This window comes from Astyanax mexicanus, chromosome 22 (assembly GCF_023375975.1).
Source record: "Astyanax mexicanus isolate ESR-SI-001 chromosome 22, AstMex3_surface, whole genome shotgun sequence".
Classification (NCBI taxonomy): domain Eukaryota; kingdom Metazoa; phylum Chordata; class Actinopteri; order Characiformes; family Acestrorhamphidae; genus Astyanax; species Astyanax mexicanus.
In genome coordinates this window covers 30,990,706-31,008,560 of record NC_064429.1, presented here as the reverse complement: position 1 = coordinate 31,008,560, position 17,855 = coordinate 30,990,706, and the positions used below count along the sequence as shown (strand labels likewise).

Here is a 17,855-nt window from a genome sequence, read left to right as displayed (position 1 = left end):
CTGAGGTTTCATGTTCGCTGGGGGACTTGGAGACGAGCACTGAAGGCAGGATGGAAACTCGAGCAGAATGCCAGGGGCTGTCAAACGTCGGCAGGACTCGAGGGAAAGGGGGAGGGACTCGGAGCCTTTAACACTCCATAATTAAAGCTCCATCGCTCACGCAGCCCACATGCTCGTGAAAATAGATTCCGATTGCTATAAAGACCAAATCAGATCAGCTCTCCAATAGTTGTTCAGCTAGAGACCTGAGAGACATGCTGCTCTGCGGTCTGCTGAAGTGTGACCATAAACGGCTGCTCTGTCCATCTGATGGCAAGCAGACCTATGTCCTAGTTAGCAGTAGGGGTGGGAATCAAAGTGCATCTCACGATACGGTATAACCATCACAAAAAAACGTTCAACATCACAATACAGTGATTCTATGAAGACAATTCTTTAAGATAATTCATGGAATCTGTGTTACTGAAGAGAATAAAATAATCTTAAATTAGCAAATAACAGATGTATATGTATATACAGTGGTTGGACAATGAAACTGAAACACCTGTCATTTTAGTGTGGGAGGTTTCATGGCTAAATTGGAGCAGCCTGGTGGCCAATCTTCATTAATTGCACATTATTGCACCAGTAAGAGCAGAGTGTGAAGGTTCAATTAGCAGGGTAAGAGCACAGTTCTGCTCAAAATATTGCAATAAACACAACATTATGGGTGACATACCAGAGTTCAAAAGAGGACAATTTTTTGGTGCACGTCTTGCTGGAGCATCTGTGACCAAGACAGCAAGTCTTTGTGATGCATCAAGAGCCACGGTATCCAGGGTAATGTCAGCATACCACCAAGAAGGACCAACCACATCCAACAGGATTAACTGTGGACGCTGTAAGAGGAAGCTGTCTGAAAGGGATGTTTGGGTGCTAACCCGGACTGTATCCAAAAAACATAAAACCACAGCTGTCCAAATCACGTCAGAATTCAATGTGCACCTCAACTCTCCTGTTTCCACCAGAACTGTCCGTCAGTACAATTTCAAAGTTTCAGTTTTATTGTCCAACACCTGTATATGGAAGAAACGGGGAACGACAGTGACTCTGTGCTCTGTCAGTGTAAAATAACAGAGCGGGTTCAGCGGATGCTGAGGAGCACAGTGCACAAAGTTCACCAACCTTCTGCAGAGTCACTACATCTTCAGCTTTAGATTAGATCAAGATTGTATTTATGTGTGTGGGTTTGTGTGTGAGTTCTAAGCTTGTGGCTCTAAGCTTGCAAGAAATTGTCAGCAAAGGTCAATATTCATCACTGAATATACACATACTGAGGTGTTTATGTATAAAAACAATTAAATATAAAACTATATATTAAACTATATATAAGTCAGGAAGGTGTTCTGACATATTGCAGTACACCAAAGGAAGTGCAGGGGGCAGCAAAGCTTCTATTATTTGTGGTACAATCAAAGACGAAAGCTAAATGGTGCAGAAATAGCAATATAATCATCAGAATATTATCAGATTAATCCAATATAAACATAACTGTTCATGCAAATCTACTCATTTTCGACCGCCTTTTACACCTAATTATTATGATCACTACTGCTATGAAACATTGCATTAAATGGGTATTAAAGTTAAGCAATACGGATAAAAATATATTTATATATTTCAGCTTTTTGAAAAAAAGTGACCCAAAAAAAATGCCATCATTTTTACACACGGCACATTTTATGTATATCTCTGATGGAATTCCCCCAATACATTAGATCATAAAAATAAACAGTAGCTGTTCATTGACGGGTGTAGAGGTTTTGAACTCATTTACATTCTGAAAATAAACAAAGCGAACAGTGTCATCGGGGTGACCAATATTTTGCATGTGACTGTATACACTGTTTGTGTCTCGTGAAAAAACGGGCAGACATAAAGAGACACTGGTTGGAAGAGCTATTATTTAGAGAACATTTTACTAAACAGACTGTAGAATAACAATGTTTCTGCCCAGCCTCAATTCATGAAAAACAGTAGCAGATTTTCTGTCTACTATATAACACTGGGCAGCATAACTCCACCTTAACACATTATCATGACATCACACCTTGTTTCAACTCCCATTAGGGGTGCCATACTGTTCTGATTTCCCATTATATATCTACTAGAGACAGATTATATCTGTCCAGTATCATTTATTTTACTTTAATCCTGGATATATGGAGATATTTAGTATGGAGTGCATTATTAGTATCATGACATTCTGGATCATTGAGTTCTGCTACAAATCTGATAAAACTGTCCTGTATTTGTGGAAAAAATGCATCATATAAAATTGAAAAAGTAGAAACAGCAGTTACAATCCTTTCACACTGCTGGGGATATGAACGTAGGGATGCACGGTAGGAATCAAAAGTTACAGAGCAGAAGCTAAGGACCACAGACCCCCTTTTCTATGGTCCGAAATTTTTTGATTTGTCCACCAACAGAGTCCTGCTGGGGCAGCGTCCTGTGGGCACTGATGAAGGACTAGAGGAAGACCAATATTGTATAAACTGTGCAGCAACAGATTCAGAGCTTCTCTCTCTGATTTTACTTTATCTACAAAGTGTTTCAGCTGTAGGTAGGAGTGTGTAACACCTACTTACAGGACAGTGAGTGATGATTAAACACAGTGTTTAAAAACTCCAGCAGCACTGCTGCTGTATCTGACCCACTCACTGACACCTCATACACCACCACCATGCTAATCAATGCTAATCACTGCAGTGCTGAGAATGGATGACCGACAACCCATAGAACAATAATAGCTGCTCTGTGGTGTTTTTTTGTTCTCCTGTGGGGTTCTAAACATCGAAGAACAGGATGAAAGGAGGATAATAATAAAGCATGCAGATAAACAGATACCAGGGTTTATCCATGTTTTAACTAATAAAATTCCATGATTTTCTTCATGACTTTTCCATGCTTTCAAGGCAAATTTTCATGACCATATGATTTTTAAAACATCAGTGCAGACATTGACAATAAAACAAAAAATCAACTAAAACTATAATTAAAATTTATATAATATAGTAGGTCTAAAATGAATCGGATAAAAATGCTGACACACAATCTTAAATAATAAAATGTGTGTCAGATCCTGAGATATCCATTGTGCAGAGCTAAATTACTGAATTAACTCTAAACTCACGTCTTTGTTAGCTCAAATTACAAAGATTTGTAGACTAAATTTCCATGACTATTCCTAAACTTTAACTAATACAGGCCTGGAAATTGCTATTTTTAAATTCCATGACTTTTCCAGGTTTTTAATGACCGTACGAATCCTGAGATACAAAATATTGGGTGTAGAAATTTTATGAACTGTTCCAAAACTGTTTAACCGTTTTTTTTTTTTTTTTAAAGTAAATGACAGATACAGCCCCCGGCACTAACAAATGATGTTAAATGATGACGTAATGAGTAATGCATTATGTAATTTCCCTTTAAATATGCTTCAGTAGGAATTCTGTACAAAGGGGCCGCACGGTTCAGTAGCGCTGCTATATCTTGGTCCCTACAAGCCAAAAGCAGTGGAGCATTCTTTTCCATGACTGTGTTGGAGGTTGAGCTCAACCCGCTTTGAAACACGGCCAAGTCAGCATCGGCGTCCGTTTCATTCCCATTCAGGCCTGAACAGAGAGCACAGTATACTGCAGCTCGTAGGCAAATACCATCAGACGAGCCGTTTACAGTGCGCCGCTGCAGACGGCTCGGACGGTTCTGGGCTGCAGTGGGTGTAAAGGCTGGGCTCATTCATTCCCCTCTGCATGAGAAGCCACAGCTCGGGCCAATAATGAGATCACTGTCAAAGCCCAACCACTTTTTCACTGGGAGCAGATGGACAGCATCTAGCAGGGGTGGGCAATGTGGCAAGAACATAACGTCATGTTAGTTCCAAAGACATTCTGACTGTTTACGATATGGACTGGTCATTTTAACTACATTAAATGGAAGTCTGATTGCTTCATTCTGGACTCTTTTACAGGCCATGGAACGTATTAATAATAAAAGTGTAGGTGATACTTGGAGAAGCTGCCTGTATTCTCTCTTTACTCCACTTTAATAATTCCAGATCAGTAACAGGAATCCACCCAAATTCTGCAGGTTTAAAAATAGATGTAAAAACTAGACAACTTCAACAAAACAAAAGGTTTGGAGACATGAAATGTTTCATTTGTATTAAAGAAAATACAGATTTTAAAATGAAGTTTAGGAAAGTGCCAATTTCATAATTCTTATTAATTTTAATATTTTTAAAATTGCAGATTTACTTTTTTTTAATATATTTTTTACAATTACAATTAGAATTTGTAGTATAATTTATTATCAAACATGAAATCTTCTTATGTAATGATTAAATATAAATCCCTAAGATTTAGGTGTGTAAAATCAGGCAGAAAATTTCCAAAAATACTGGCCTGTTAAAAGAGTTAAAATTACCTACTTTTCTGACATGTTCTGCTGGACACTTCATTATGAACACCTACTTTTCTGCTTTAAATCATGCAAAAATGACTGTAGCAACATACAGTACCAGTCAAAAGTTTGAACACACCTTAAATTTAGTGGGGTTTTTTCATTATTTTAAAATGTTCTACATAGAAGATTAATGCTAAAATCATTCAAACTATGAAGAAAAAACATGAAATTATTTAGTGAACAAAAAGAAAAAGTGTTTAACAAACCAAAATATACATGTTTAATATTTTAGATTCTTCAAAGTAGCCCCTCTTGAAATGTTCTCAAACAGCTCAAACATGAGGTGGTCACCTGGAATGACTAAAGAAATACAAAAGTAAAGAAATAATGTTATGATGATGAAACTGGCTCTCATCAGGATCGCACAGGAAAGAAAAAGCAACAATATTTTGGTTTGTTTAACACTTTTAGGTTACTACATGATTCTTTATGTGTTCCTTATGTGCCATAGTCTGGATTACTTCAGTATCCGTTTACAGTGGAGAAAAAAGAATTAAACAAGAAGCTTTGACTGGTGCTGTATATGATTTACAATTATCACAATAACTATTTTATGTGAATGATATATTTCCCCCCAAAAATTAAAAATATTATTACACCACTTAGCTTTTGCATCAGTTACCTGATACTACCTCTTTACAAACTGGCTGCTGTCCAGTTGAAAAACAAAAGCAGTACAGGGCCAGATAGTAACATTAGCACAGCGAACTTAGCCTTAACATCTGTTTGTAAACCAAAAGTCTGGCCACCTTTCTATGAGTAAATTTTGTAGCACTGCTGAGGTACATTTTTAATTAGAATGGCACTGTTGAGGTGCAATTATGACTAATATTGCACTGCTGCCGGCTTGCTAAAAGTGTGACAAACAGCACTGCTGAAACAAATTCATGATTAGAATAGCACTGCTGAGATAAATGCATTGTGACTTGAAGGTATGCCTGCTAGTATATAAAAAATGAATGATAAACTAGAGTTTTTCTTAAAAAAAAGAAAGACAAAAACACACTTTCACTTTTTTGATGAAAAAAAAAAAGAATTTAATGCCTATATCTAACACTATATCATGACAAGTCAAATTTATTTTAAATATGACTTATGCCTTAAATGTCACAAAAACAAAGATAAGGTGTACTGAATCTACCTAAACAGGTCACTTTTTTAAATAGAACATGCAGGTACTAAATGTACCCCAGTTGGTCTGGTGTTCTTTATGCACTGATGGTATCAGTAACATGTTGACTGAAATATGCATGCTAACACGTAATGTGATGTATCTGATCATCACTCATCATTTATCTGTGTTCAATCTCTCACTGAATACAGACTCAACACGTCTCAGAGGGGGAATGACAGCTTGTGAGCTCAGACGGGTTTATTTATTAACTAACTATACTGTTAAATCAATGACCAGCTGCATAAATAATTAAGCTTCAGTGCAAATTAGGGATGGGCCTTACTGTATGTTATCTTTATTATGACAGATTACTGCAAAACAAACTTTTCTGAGTGGATTGTGGGTATTATCAGTACTTCTTTTACCAGGTATGAAGTGTCTGAACCATAAAAAGTCAGATTTTGATTAATTAGAGAGCTCAGCAGGATAAATAATTATGCTTTAGTGCAAATTATGGGTGGGAATTATGATATGTTATCACTATTATGACAAATTACTACAAAATATATGCTTTTCCCACTATGCTTGCTTTCAACACTATCAATACATTTAGAGCAAAGAACAACTATCGTAAATAAATCATAAAGAATCACACTACAGTGTTTTGCTACAGTATACAGTAGAGTTTTTTTGCCATTGCGATATGACAAAACAAAGAATTAAAAAAAGTATTTCAAGAAAACACTACAGCAACATAAATAAAAATAAATACTGAAAAATAAAAAAAATGCACCCCACATATCTCTATAGTTTCAGGATTAAAGTAAAATAAATGATACTGTACAGATATAATCTGTCTCTAGTAGATATATAATGGGAAATGAGAACAGTGAGAATTTTTCTTTTGCTAAAAACAGCAAAAAAAAAATAAAAATAGTACCCTGATGTGATAATTAGTGGCGGGTGATATGGCACTATATTTTAGAGTATAATAAAAATATTCAAAAATGTTGGCGATATTATTGCGTACGGTACGGCACACCTAGTATACAGTGTAGGGCATGTGGGAGGGACTCAGAAGGGAGAGCTAAGAAACGGCAGGTTTAAGTTCATTTTTACACTCTACTCGAAGTTAAGTAAATAAAACAGGAAATAGAACATGCGGCACCATTTAGCTTTTGTATCAGTTGAATCAGCTGCTGTTTCATCTAAATCGTCAAAACTACTGATGCCACAAAGCTACCCTGAAATGTTATGTAAATATATTTTTTCATCATTTTAAGGCCATATTCCCCACCCTTACTAGCAAATGTTTTGGGGAAATCCCTGTAATCACTGTTTTCTCTTAACAATATTAAAATTTCATATAATACTGTATTCTGTGAAGTTGGTCAAGTTAAATGTTTAAAAAGATATATATATATACACAGCTCTGGAAAAAAAATAAGAGACCACTTAAAAATGATGAGTTTCTTTGCTTTTAACCAAATTGAAAACCTCTGAAATATAATCAAGAGGAAGATGGATGATCACAAGCCATCAAACCAAACTGAACTGCTTAAATCTTTGCACCAGGAGTAAAGGCATACAGTTATCCAAAAGCAGTGTGTAAGACTGGTGGAGGAGAACATGCCAAGATGCATGAAAATTGTGATTAAAAAACTGGGTTATTCCATCAAATATTGATTGTTTTCTTTGCATTATTTAAGGTCTAAAAGCTCTGTATATTTTTTGTTATTTCCGCCATTTCTCGTTTTCTGCAAATAAATGCTCTAAATGACTATATTTTTATTATATTTTTAAGCGTTGTCCGTAGTTTATAGAATAAAACAACAATGTTCATTTTACTTAAACATATACCTATAAACAGCAAAATCAGAGAAACTGAATTCAGAAATTGAAGTGGTTAGTTTTTTCCAAAGTTGTATATACGTCTTACATACAAACTGCAACACATGATCATAACATTATCAACTATTTTAAACATTTTCTGATTTCAACCCCATGAACCCAATTCATTAACCTAAGCCTGACCTATAAAAGATTTTTCCTCCAACTTCGATCTGACAGAAGTAATAAATCACGAGTAAAACAGTGCTAAACTCCACACTGAGCACCAGCTCAGCCCAGCTCTCCTCAGTGTTAAACCTCTCAGCGCATGCGTTTGCATTCGAGTCCTTTATGTAAAAGCGAAGCCGCGGATGAGTGCATCTTGTTTCCACCCATCGTGTTCAACCTCGGGCAATCAGCACCCACGCGTTTGTGGAGAGGACATGCATGCGCTAACCCGCTGCTACCTTGACATCCTTGGCCAAGTGCTGCGCAGATCAGCGGAGAACGGTTCCAGCCTAGTGAATTAACTCATCCAGCACAGAGATAAAACACTACACACAAACAGGCTGATCTTCACACGCGATGGAGGCTGCAGTTCTGAAGAAACAAACCACCCAGCATTACAAAATAACGCCACCAACACTTGTTACAGCAGCCGGCCTGTACACACACTGATCATACATGTGAAAAAGAAGATGAATATCTTTATTCTTAACTGGGGATGTAACGGAATGTAGATCTTGTATCTAGGGCTGCAACTAATGATTATTATTATTAAACAGCTGAAAAGGCATTTAAATGTCTAGATATTGTTTAAACACAAAAAATGCTGATATTTAGTGAGTAAATATATAATCTGTTGAGTTTAGGAACTTTTGAAGACACAGCCTAATTTGAGTGTAAAATGTGAATGAGCCACTTACCCATCTCCCACTGAGCTTAGGTCCCCATAACTTTGTGTAATGCAGTACTGTTAAACATTAACGATCACTCGACAATGAAATTTGTGGTCGACAAATTAAAATAATCGACATTGTCAATTATATCGACTAATCGTTGCAGCCCTAATCGTATCACAATTTTCCAAAACAGTATTGATTTTTAATTATTAGTTTACATAACATGATAAGTCAGTGTATGATGAACAAATAAATAAAAAATCATTTCTTGATTTTCTGATTTCTGATTTTTTTCTACTTTTTAATCTTGTAACATATGTAAACTGGATTATACCATTAGACATTTGATTCATGGTGCAAAAATGTAACAAACAAATACAAAAAAAAACAATGAGACTTAGTCCAATCATGTTAATCAGAGCTAAAGGCTAAAGCTGTTTCCATGTGGGTCAGCCAGACGTCTTACTGTAGCAGTTTTCTCCAGTTTCCAGGAGTCTTTTGAAGGTTAAGGAAATCATTTTAATAGTTCACAGTTCTCTGTTCTCTGTATTTTATCTGTGTGTTTTTCTAGTTATTATAATGAAAGTGTGAATGTGTTGTATTTAAGTGTGTAAAAGCTGCAGTAGAGAGTATCAGCAGTAACAGACTACATTTTAAAAAATCCATTTTCCAAGCATTTTTAAAAAGCTTAAATGAAGGATTTGCACAAGCAATATTTTTCATTGCATGTTTACACTATTTATTTTTGATTAGCATCACCACATGGTGTAAAGAAGCAGTAATAGAGTCTTATGGAGTTTTAAGTGCCTGTGATGAATATATATATATATATATATATATATATATATTTGACACCAGGTATCAATACAATACGATGAGGACAAGACGATATGATAAATCGTTATATCTATATAGTGTCCCACCCCTTATCATCTAAAATAAGCTAGTAAAATGCTGTTTTTAATTGCAATATAATGGATGCAGCACCTGTATATATATATATATATATATATATATATATATATACAGGTGCTGCATCCTATCACGGTACCACAGTGCTGGAGTTCACTGTGCTCATCCTGAGAGCCTGAGACCCATCCTTTTACTAATGTTTGTAGAAGCAGTTTGGATGCTTTTGAAAATACAGTCCATCCAATCCTAAAATTAGTCCATATTAGTGCATAAACAGTGTTGTTTGGATGCAGGCTGATATCAGTCACACCACTCAGTAACTCAGGAGCTGGTGCTACATGCTTTCAGCCTGGGTTAGGTCAAGTTGACCAAGTATACCTGACCCATTTCATTATTCGAAGTTATGCCACCCTGCCATGTCCCAGTTTCAATCAGAGCCTGTTCAAGCCATTCAACAGCACTATAAAGGAGTGTATTAAAATACAAGTACAACAGTTTAATATTAAATGTTGCAAATTTGTTCATATTTGTTAAAAAGTGGAAACAACAGAATACACAGCTAGTCTTATAGGCATTATTTCAATTTACGTGCACATGTACTATATGTATACATTACATTACTGACTTATCGTGCAATAAATGGACATTACCCACTGTGTCTATTGTCTATTGTGTTTGTATTTGTATGTTTGTTTGTTTGTCATGTAGTTACCAACACTTTAATAACTGGATGAATGAAAAAGTACATATTTCACCATAATTATGATTAATTAAAATTTGTGTTTTTTATAAAAAGGATATAATTCCTTTGTTATTCTGTTATATGCTATTATCATTGTGTCAGTGGCATTTATTATGCAATAATTTAATTTCGCAATAATTTATGTGATGATATATTGTCCACAAAATTACTTGGCAGGCCTATATTGTATAGGCTAAGGACATGTAATGAGTTATATGATCTAAAATTGTAAAACCTAGAGGTACAGAAGAGTGAATCGGTAAGGTAAATTGCTAATTTGTTTAGTATATAAGACAATGTTTCTTGAAAATAAGTGTTTTTGTTATTGCACAGTCCCTTCATTTTATTACATATAAAGATGAATATTTGGCTGTTAAGCCTATTTTGGCTATTTTCTTAGTGCTTTTTAATTTGTTGAATCATGGAAACAATATGCAGTTAGACAAAACTGCAATCATGCTAAAGAAGTGGTTGCTTCTCAAATGTTTTAACTGACAATTAAACATCAAAATCCTTAAAAAAAAATCAACTGAAATATGACAAATCATATGCTATATATATATATATATATATATATATATATATATATATATATATATATATATCATATATAAAAAAATAAAATAAAATAAATATAAAAAAAATTCACTCCCTATCCTACATCCAGGGTTTGTAATGCAACCACTCAGAACAATATATATATATATATAGGATAGGGAGTGAATTATCAAGAGAAACTGTTTTAGTTTTTGTCCTTATTTTATCTTTTTTTTATTTTCTTTCACACTCTACCAACTTGTAAGGACAATGCTGCTGGTACTAATAATAATCCAGTTGCACTAGTAGCTAGTGCTAGTTAGCAGTGCTTAAACAAATCTTTAAGGAGAAATCTTGTGTGAAATAAATTTGATTTGTAGTGATCCTTGATAATAAATAGAAACTTTTGTTAAATATTCCACCTCCATTCACCACCATCATTCTGAAATAAAGCACTTTTAGCCGATGCTCCCAACAGGCTTACAATGCTAGTGATAGGGGCACAGAGTTGCCTATGCAAGAATGCAAAATCAACATGCATGTGGAAATGCATGAATATCTCTATAATATTGAAAAAATAGCACAGAATTAATTTTGCAATCTGTCACCCTATCCTACCGATTCATGCTCATCAGTCGACTTATCACTTCTTGATTTCAAGATGCCAGCACCCAGAGAAGTACCTGAAGGTACTATGTGTATAATAAAAAGTCTTTTTAATAAACTAAATGTGCATTTTTAAAGCCTCATTTTTTGACTATTTTTAACTGTTAGGACGCTTGAAATTCTCCCAATGAAATGTAGAGCTACTTTGAGCTTTGTAATGTTGGTAATTATGATTTTAATTTGTTTGCATGGCCTACTATATGCCCCCTCACTGTACAGCAGTGTAAGCCAGTAAGCCTGTTAGTTGGGAGCATCAGCTAAAAGTGAGAAAGAGGGCTATTCAACAAAAGTTTGTACTTTTCATGTTTTCAAGTTTCACTACAAACCAAGTCCATTTCACACAAGATTTCTCCTTTAAACACTGCACTGATTAAATAAATGTAGGGCAGGTTTTTGGTCATTATAACATTTAGCAGTTTAATTTTCTGACCGTTTGAGGCTAAATTCAAAATTAGAAAATTGAATGTAAAAACATATTTTTTTATGTAGTTCAGTGCTCAAGAAATAAGTTTTATCCATTTTTCAAGTTTTAGTTTTTTCATCACTTTCCCTTACAATCGGAATTACAGGAAATTTTTCTGATTTTTAGATTTTTGCATTTTGCAAGTGGATTATAACATCGGATATGTGATACAAGACACAAAAATAGACAAATCTGAAAATCAAAAGTAGAAAACTTTTCATTTTTCTTGAAATTCTGTTCGCGAAAGGCAGATATGAAAAACTTAATAACTGAATGAATTACCATTTCATCTTCACTATAGTAAATGGAAAAAGTATAAAGTTTTATACCCTATTTTTTGAATTTGCGATTTAAGCTTGATACAGTCAGAAAAATAAACTGCTAAATGTTACACTGATGGATTTTGCTTATTAAACTATATTTAATCAATTTAAAATGAAAGAAAAAGTAGCTATGTAACTGTGTATGTAAGTTATTTGTTTGTGTGTTCGAGGGCTAAATATAATATAAAAATGAGTATTAAGGTGAAAAAAACTTACCAGACCATGCCATAAGCGCCCTCCCCAATATAGGAGAGGTTGGTGTATCGTGGCCCCACGTCGAAGGCCTGCCCGCGGACAAGCTCGGCCCCAGAGCCGGGGTTAGTGCCGCCTCCGCCGGCAGGACCAGACACCGCAGCCGCCGTCGCCATTGTTGAACCGAGCTGCCTTCACTCACACCCGCACTCACACATACACTCCCCGCAGCACAGCCACGACTCTCCAAACAGCAGAAACGACGAGTTTCGGTGTCTCACAACACCCAGCACGAGCCGTCCGCACTAGAAAAAGCTCTTCTGGTGCGATAAAAGTGAGTAAAAACAACAAAAAGTTGCAGCGAAAATCACTCCACTTCAGTGACGCTCCGCTACGCCCGCTGTGCGATTCGAGACTGCAGGCAGGCGGCGGCGGAGCCAGCGCGAGCAAACAGCGAGCGAGGCCCGGATCGTGCGCGAATCGGTTCATTCGAATCGTTTCTTGTGAACACATTGTGCGAACCGATACGCAACAAGGTGTGAAAATTCACATTCGTTACTCAGATAAAATTATAGATACTAGTGTTTAAAAAACTTCTGTAGAATTTTAAGTTGAAATCAGCTCAAGCTTTTTACTCAAAAGTAAATGTACTGGTTTCAAAACTACTTAATGTATAAAAGTAAAAGTAATAAAAAAAGTAAAGGGAAAAATAAGGCTATTAAGGATAAAATCTTAGGCCAAACCACAGGATCCTATAGTGCACCACCCCCTCCCAAAACACATTTTTTCTTAAAGCCATAATGACTATAATGTTATATTAATGTTATATTAATGTTGATACATTTGGGATAGAAAAATCTACGCAACAATCCAAGTTATAGTCTATTTTTTCCCAGTTAGTGTGTGAAATAGTGTGTAAAATTTCCATTGATTGTAAAAGTCCATTGATTCATTAAAGCAGCTGTCCCTTGTGAAATTTGGGACAAAATATTCAAATTAGTTGGTATCATTCTAAAAACAGAATCAAGTGGTCTGGTTGGTTTGTTTTTAGGCTGTAATTGCTTGCAGTCTGACAGTATTTTATAAATGAACAAAAATATTTAATTTAAAAAAAGGGTTACACAACATTTACAGTAACCTGAATTTAAAGGACTTTTCCACACATTCTCTCATCAGAGAGGTCTCTAAATCCCCAAATCTTACAGATGGTCCCTTTAAATGTATTATTATTATTATTATTATTATTATTATTATTATTATTATTATTATTATTATTATTGTTGTTGTTGTTGTTTCATTATCTGTTTTATTATATCTTAAAAGCAATGATTAATACATAATTTAATAATATAAATTATTGCTTTGTAATAGACACGCTTTAGATACATTTATCAGACTAGATAGATAGATAGATAGATAGATAGATAGATAGATAGATAGATAGATAGATAGATAGATAGATATATAGATAGACTAACCTTTAAACAATCGATTCTGAATCGATTCTGTCTCTGTGAGAGTCAAATCTCTAGTTCACTAGTAAGTGAAAGCAGTGAACAGAGAAAGTGAGCTAATGCTGTGTGAAAATCTCTTCTATCTCTACACGAAATTAAAAGCTCATATGATTTGTGACTGAATGACTTGTTGATTGGCACTTTCGATTCGATAAAATGAACCCTTTAATAGAACCGATTCGATTAACTGAATCGAACACTACGAGCTGCTTCCCGCATGAAATAACGGCGGAGACCACGTGACCACACAGGAGCGTCAGCCTACAAATGATCAGAAAACTTGTCAGAAAATTTTCATTTTCCAAATAAAAAACTAGAATTGAATATTCAGAATATAAGCTATAGCTATACAGGAACACATGCAGAATTATTCTATAAACAAAAAAAGGAAATCATGTTTCCCGAATTGTACATGAGAAAGTAGATAATTGCCACCTATGGGTTTACATTTCATACAAACTCTTAATTCCTAATTTCCTTTTTATGAAATTCCTACAGGAATAAATAAAGTATCGATCTATACTCTGTGTAACAATATATTTTTCAACATTTAGTCTGAATGTACATATTCTTACAATAAAGAGCAATGTTAACCTGCACTTTAAAAAAACTTTCTTGTAAATGTTATACAGTTATTTTTGTTTGTTTTTTTAAGTTAAACCTGAAAAAAAAATCATTTTTTATTTTTTAAATTTACTCATTTTAGAAAATTATGTGCTACTTTAACTTTAAAACGCAGGGTAGAAGTGCAAATGCGTGCAAGATGCAAAATTTTGTTATTTTTTACTACAATTTTAAAATTGTCTTGCAAACATATCTTAACAATAAAGTTACACAAATGTTGCACTATATTTTTAATCATATCCACCAAAACATGTTTGGTGGATATGTGTTTCACTTCATGCCTTTAGTAAAAAAAAAACATGTTTCTCCAGATTTACACGTTTATCTAAGGCATCGTGGCGGGACTCACTACACACTGAGGGTGAGTCGAATAAGAAAAGAATATGGATAACAGTGCACATTCCTGGTACATGTTTGACAGTGTGGATTGAGGAATGTTCAATGCTCTTATCTTTATACTATGGAAGTGAAATGCCCCATCCATCTGCACCTATTATCGGATCTGCCTTGAACTACAATAATTATCATTGCCTTGCCATGAGCATGTTAGCCCCTGTTTATTCAACCTCACTCACAAGATATCACCTCACAACTTATAAGGGTTTGGGCTTTTGTTTCCAAACCATGCCCTGAGATAACACTTCAATTTATACACTTGGATGTACATGTCACATATAATTAATACTGCTATCCCATGATTTTTGGCATGTATTTAACATTAATCTCCTCAATCTTTTACTACAATATTTGTATTAAGTCTGCATTCAAATTACACACACTTCAAGTCATGCAGCTTGCCATCAGCTGCCAGAGCCCTGAGAGAGCACAATTGGTCTTGCTCTCTTTGGGTGGGAACAGTAGATGGCACTCTTTCCCCTCATCACTACTAGGGTGATGTGGATCAGCACAAGGCGTCTGTGAGCTGATGTATCAGAACCACGTCACTGCGCTTTCCTCTAAACGCGCTGTGATGCTACTCGGTAATGCTGCATCATCAGCTGTTTAAAAAGAGGCGGAGTCTGACTTCACATGGATCGAAGGAGGCATCCCCCTCCTGGTGTTTTGGGGCATCACTAGTGATGGGGGAGTCCTTATGAGTGGGTAGGGTTATTGGCTATATATAAATTATATTAATAAAAAATACACATATTGTAAAAATACTTATGAATTTAACTGTACGGTCAAACCTGAAACAGAAAGCGAAGGTAGAAACATGAGGGTAAGTGGATTTGAATTAATCCCTTTAACCATCAGTCCGCCCAAAAGAGCTCTGATCCAGGTAGAGCAGCTGCTCTTACGTAACCAAGAGTCTGGATTAAACCTAGGAAAAAGATTTCATTTGTTACAATAAATAATCCTAATACCCAAAAACAGAACAAAGGAGTTAATGTGGTTATAGTTTATTATTATCACAATCACTGAACAGACTTCAACTCTCTCAACTCAACAGCAAAGCTGATAAAGCTGTTATGAACTTATATGAACAATATAATATAATACAATACTTTTCATTGACATTTAAGAAAATGAGTCCACATAAAATACTGCAATCAGTCCAGATCACTTTAGTTATTAACATTAAATTATGTGATACATTTGATGGCTATTCAATACTACAGTATTATGAGTTATGAGTGCATACAATACAAAAACACATCCAGTTGGACAGAGTCAATCCTGGCAGTGAAAAGTGAAAAGTTACCAACACTTATATAAGTACAGTACTACACACAAACACAGACACAGGGTTATAGAACATAGATAAAATTGTCAAGCTTAGTATGTATTAAATTATTATTACATATATATATATATATATATATATATATTAAATGCTGCATGTAATGTTTCAGGAAATACATCTGAACAAGCTGAACGGAAACTAAATAAGGCACCAATATAAAGGCCTCAGGTTGGGAGACATCATACATATTGTTGCTGTCCAATGAACAAAAAACAATCAGTCTTGTAAGGTACAGTCAAACTGTGCCTTACACTGTGCCAAAATGTCTTGATCACTGGACCAATAGAAATACTTAAAATGACCTGAAATAAACTCTTTTTACATTGACTTCCATTGAAAGTTTGGAAGGTTTTTTCTCTCTTCTGAAAATTTGCTGTTTTGGAGATACTGCTTGTTTTTTTTTATTGGACAGCGACGATATACTGTACCAGACAAAGGTTTGGACACACCTTCATATTTCAAAGTTTTTGTTTTAATTTTTTTTTACTATATTATAAATGAATACTGAAGTGATCCAAACTATGAAAGAACACATATAGAATCTTGTAGTAACTTAAAACTGTTAAACAAACCAAAATACTCTGTGTAGCATTTAGGTGCTCTTATCTGGGGAGCTGTTAACTTGCAGTATAACGTTTTTTTTTTGTTTCAGATTGACTGACCTTCTTTTCTAAAAGTATTTTTTTCTTTACTTAAGTAGTTGAGTAGTTCTTGCTTCTAATAATCTGGATTAGAATGTTACTCAAATAGAGTTATTCACTGTATACCTGTAACTCTACCTCTTCACTACTTTACAACTGATGCTCTCAAACACTTTATTAAGAGACAAGAAATTCAAGTAATTAACTCTTGATGAGTTCAGCACAGCTGTTAACTGAAAGCCTGAATTCCAGGTGACTCTACCTCATAAAATTGATTAAGAAAATCCAGTCAAGATGTGCAAAGCTGTCATCTAGGCAAGAGGTGCTACTTTGAAGAATCTAAAATATAAAACATATCCAGGTTTGGTAAACAATTTTTTGTGTGATTATTTTTTAAATAAATGATGAAAAAACACTAAATTTAAGTTGTGTCCAAACTCTTGACTGGTACTGTGTCTGTGTACAGTTTTCAATTCATTTTTGTGTGTTTCAATTAATATAAAAAAACATCCATATTTCAGCATAATTCACTTTTCATTTTGGCACAAATCTAACTTTAGGCCAGTTGTGAAAGTAAGGTATATTCTTACAAGCTCTTATACTCTAAAGGTCAGCCTCTCTGACCCTGATTAAGCTTAATCCTAGACTAATTGGGCTATTCCATGCTACAGCCGCAGTCCTTAAGATTTTCTTTTTAACCCTTTCAGACCCTGCATCCATTACAAACGACATCATTTATTTTCTTTATTTTAAAATGGTTTGTTGCACACAGCACTAATTGAGAGCTGTTGTCCATAGAACAGACTTGACCATGAACCAGCTCAGGACCAGGTTTATACACAAATGAAACAGTAGCTTGACCTCACCCACTTCAAAAACACTGGAAAAACAGTAGTAATAGATCCACTGAGGCTAATAAACAGCAAATTTTTACTAGTTTAATGTGATTTAGAACACTTTTTAATCATGTTTTTTTACTGCTTAGGGATGGTTACGAAAAAAAAATCTATATAAAATGTAAAATATTACACACAGGATTCCAATACAATGGAAATAAAAAGCAGTAGTGTTTCTTCTTAGGACGCTAGTTTTTATGGTGGATATTTTTAAATATTAATAAAAGAATGAATTAAAGAAATGTGAAA

At 34.7% G+C, this 17,855-nt stretch overlaps 1 protein-coding gene across 1 annotated transcript in view; it reads right to left on the bottom strand.

Annotated features, from left to right (window-relative positions):
• Positions 1–12,613, bottom strand: part of mapk1 (mitogen-activated protein kinase 1) — a 54,801-nt gene extending 42,188 nt beyond the window's left edge. The window contains exon 1 of the mRNA XM_022667305.2: positions 12,212–12,613. Coding sequence (XP_022523026.1) covers positions 12,212–12,363 — 152 coding nt within the window. The 5' untranslated portion in view covers positions 12,364–12,613. The remainder of the gene's footprint in view (positions 1–12,211) is intronic.
• Between the last annotated feature and the right edge of the window lie 5,242 nt (positions 12,614–17,855).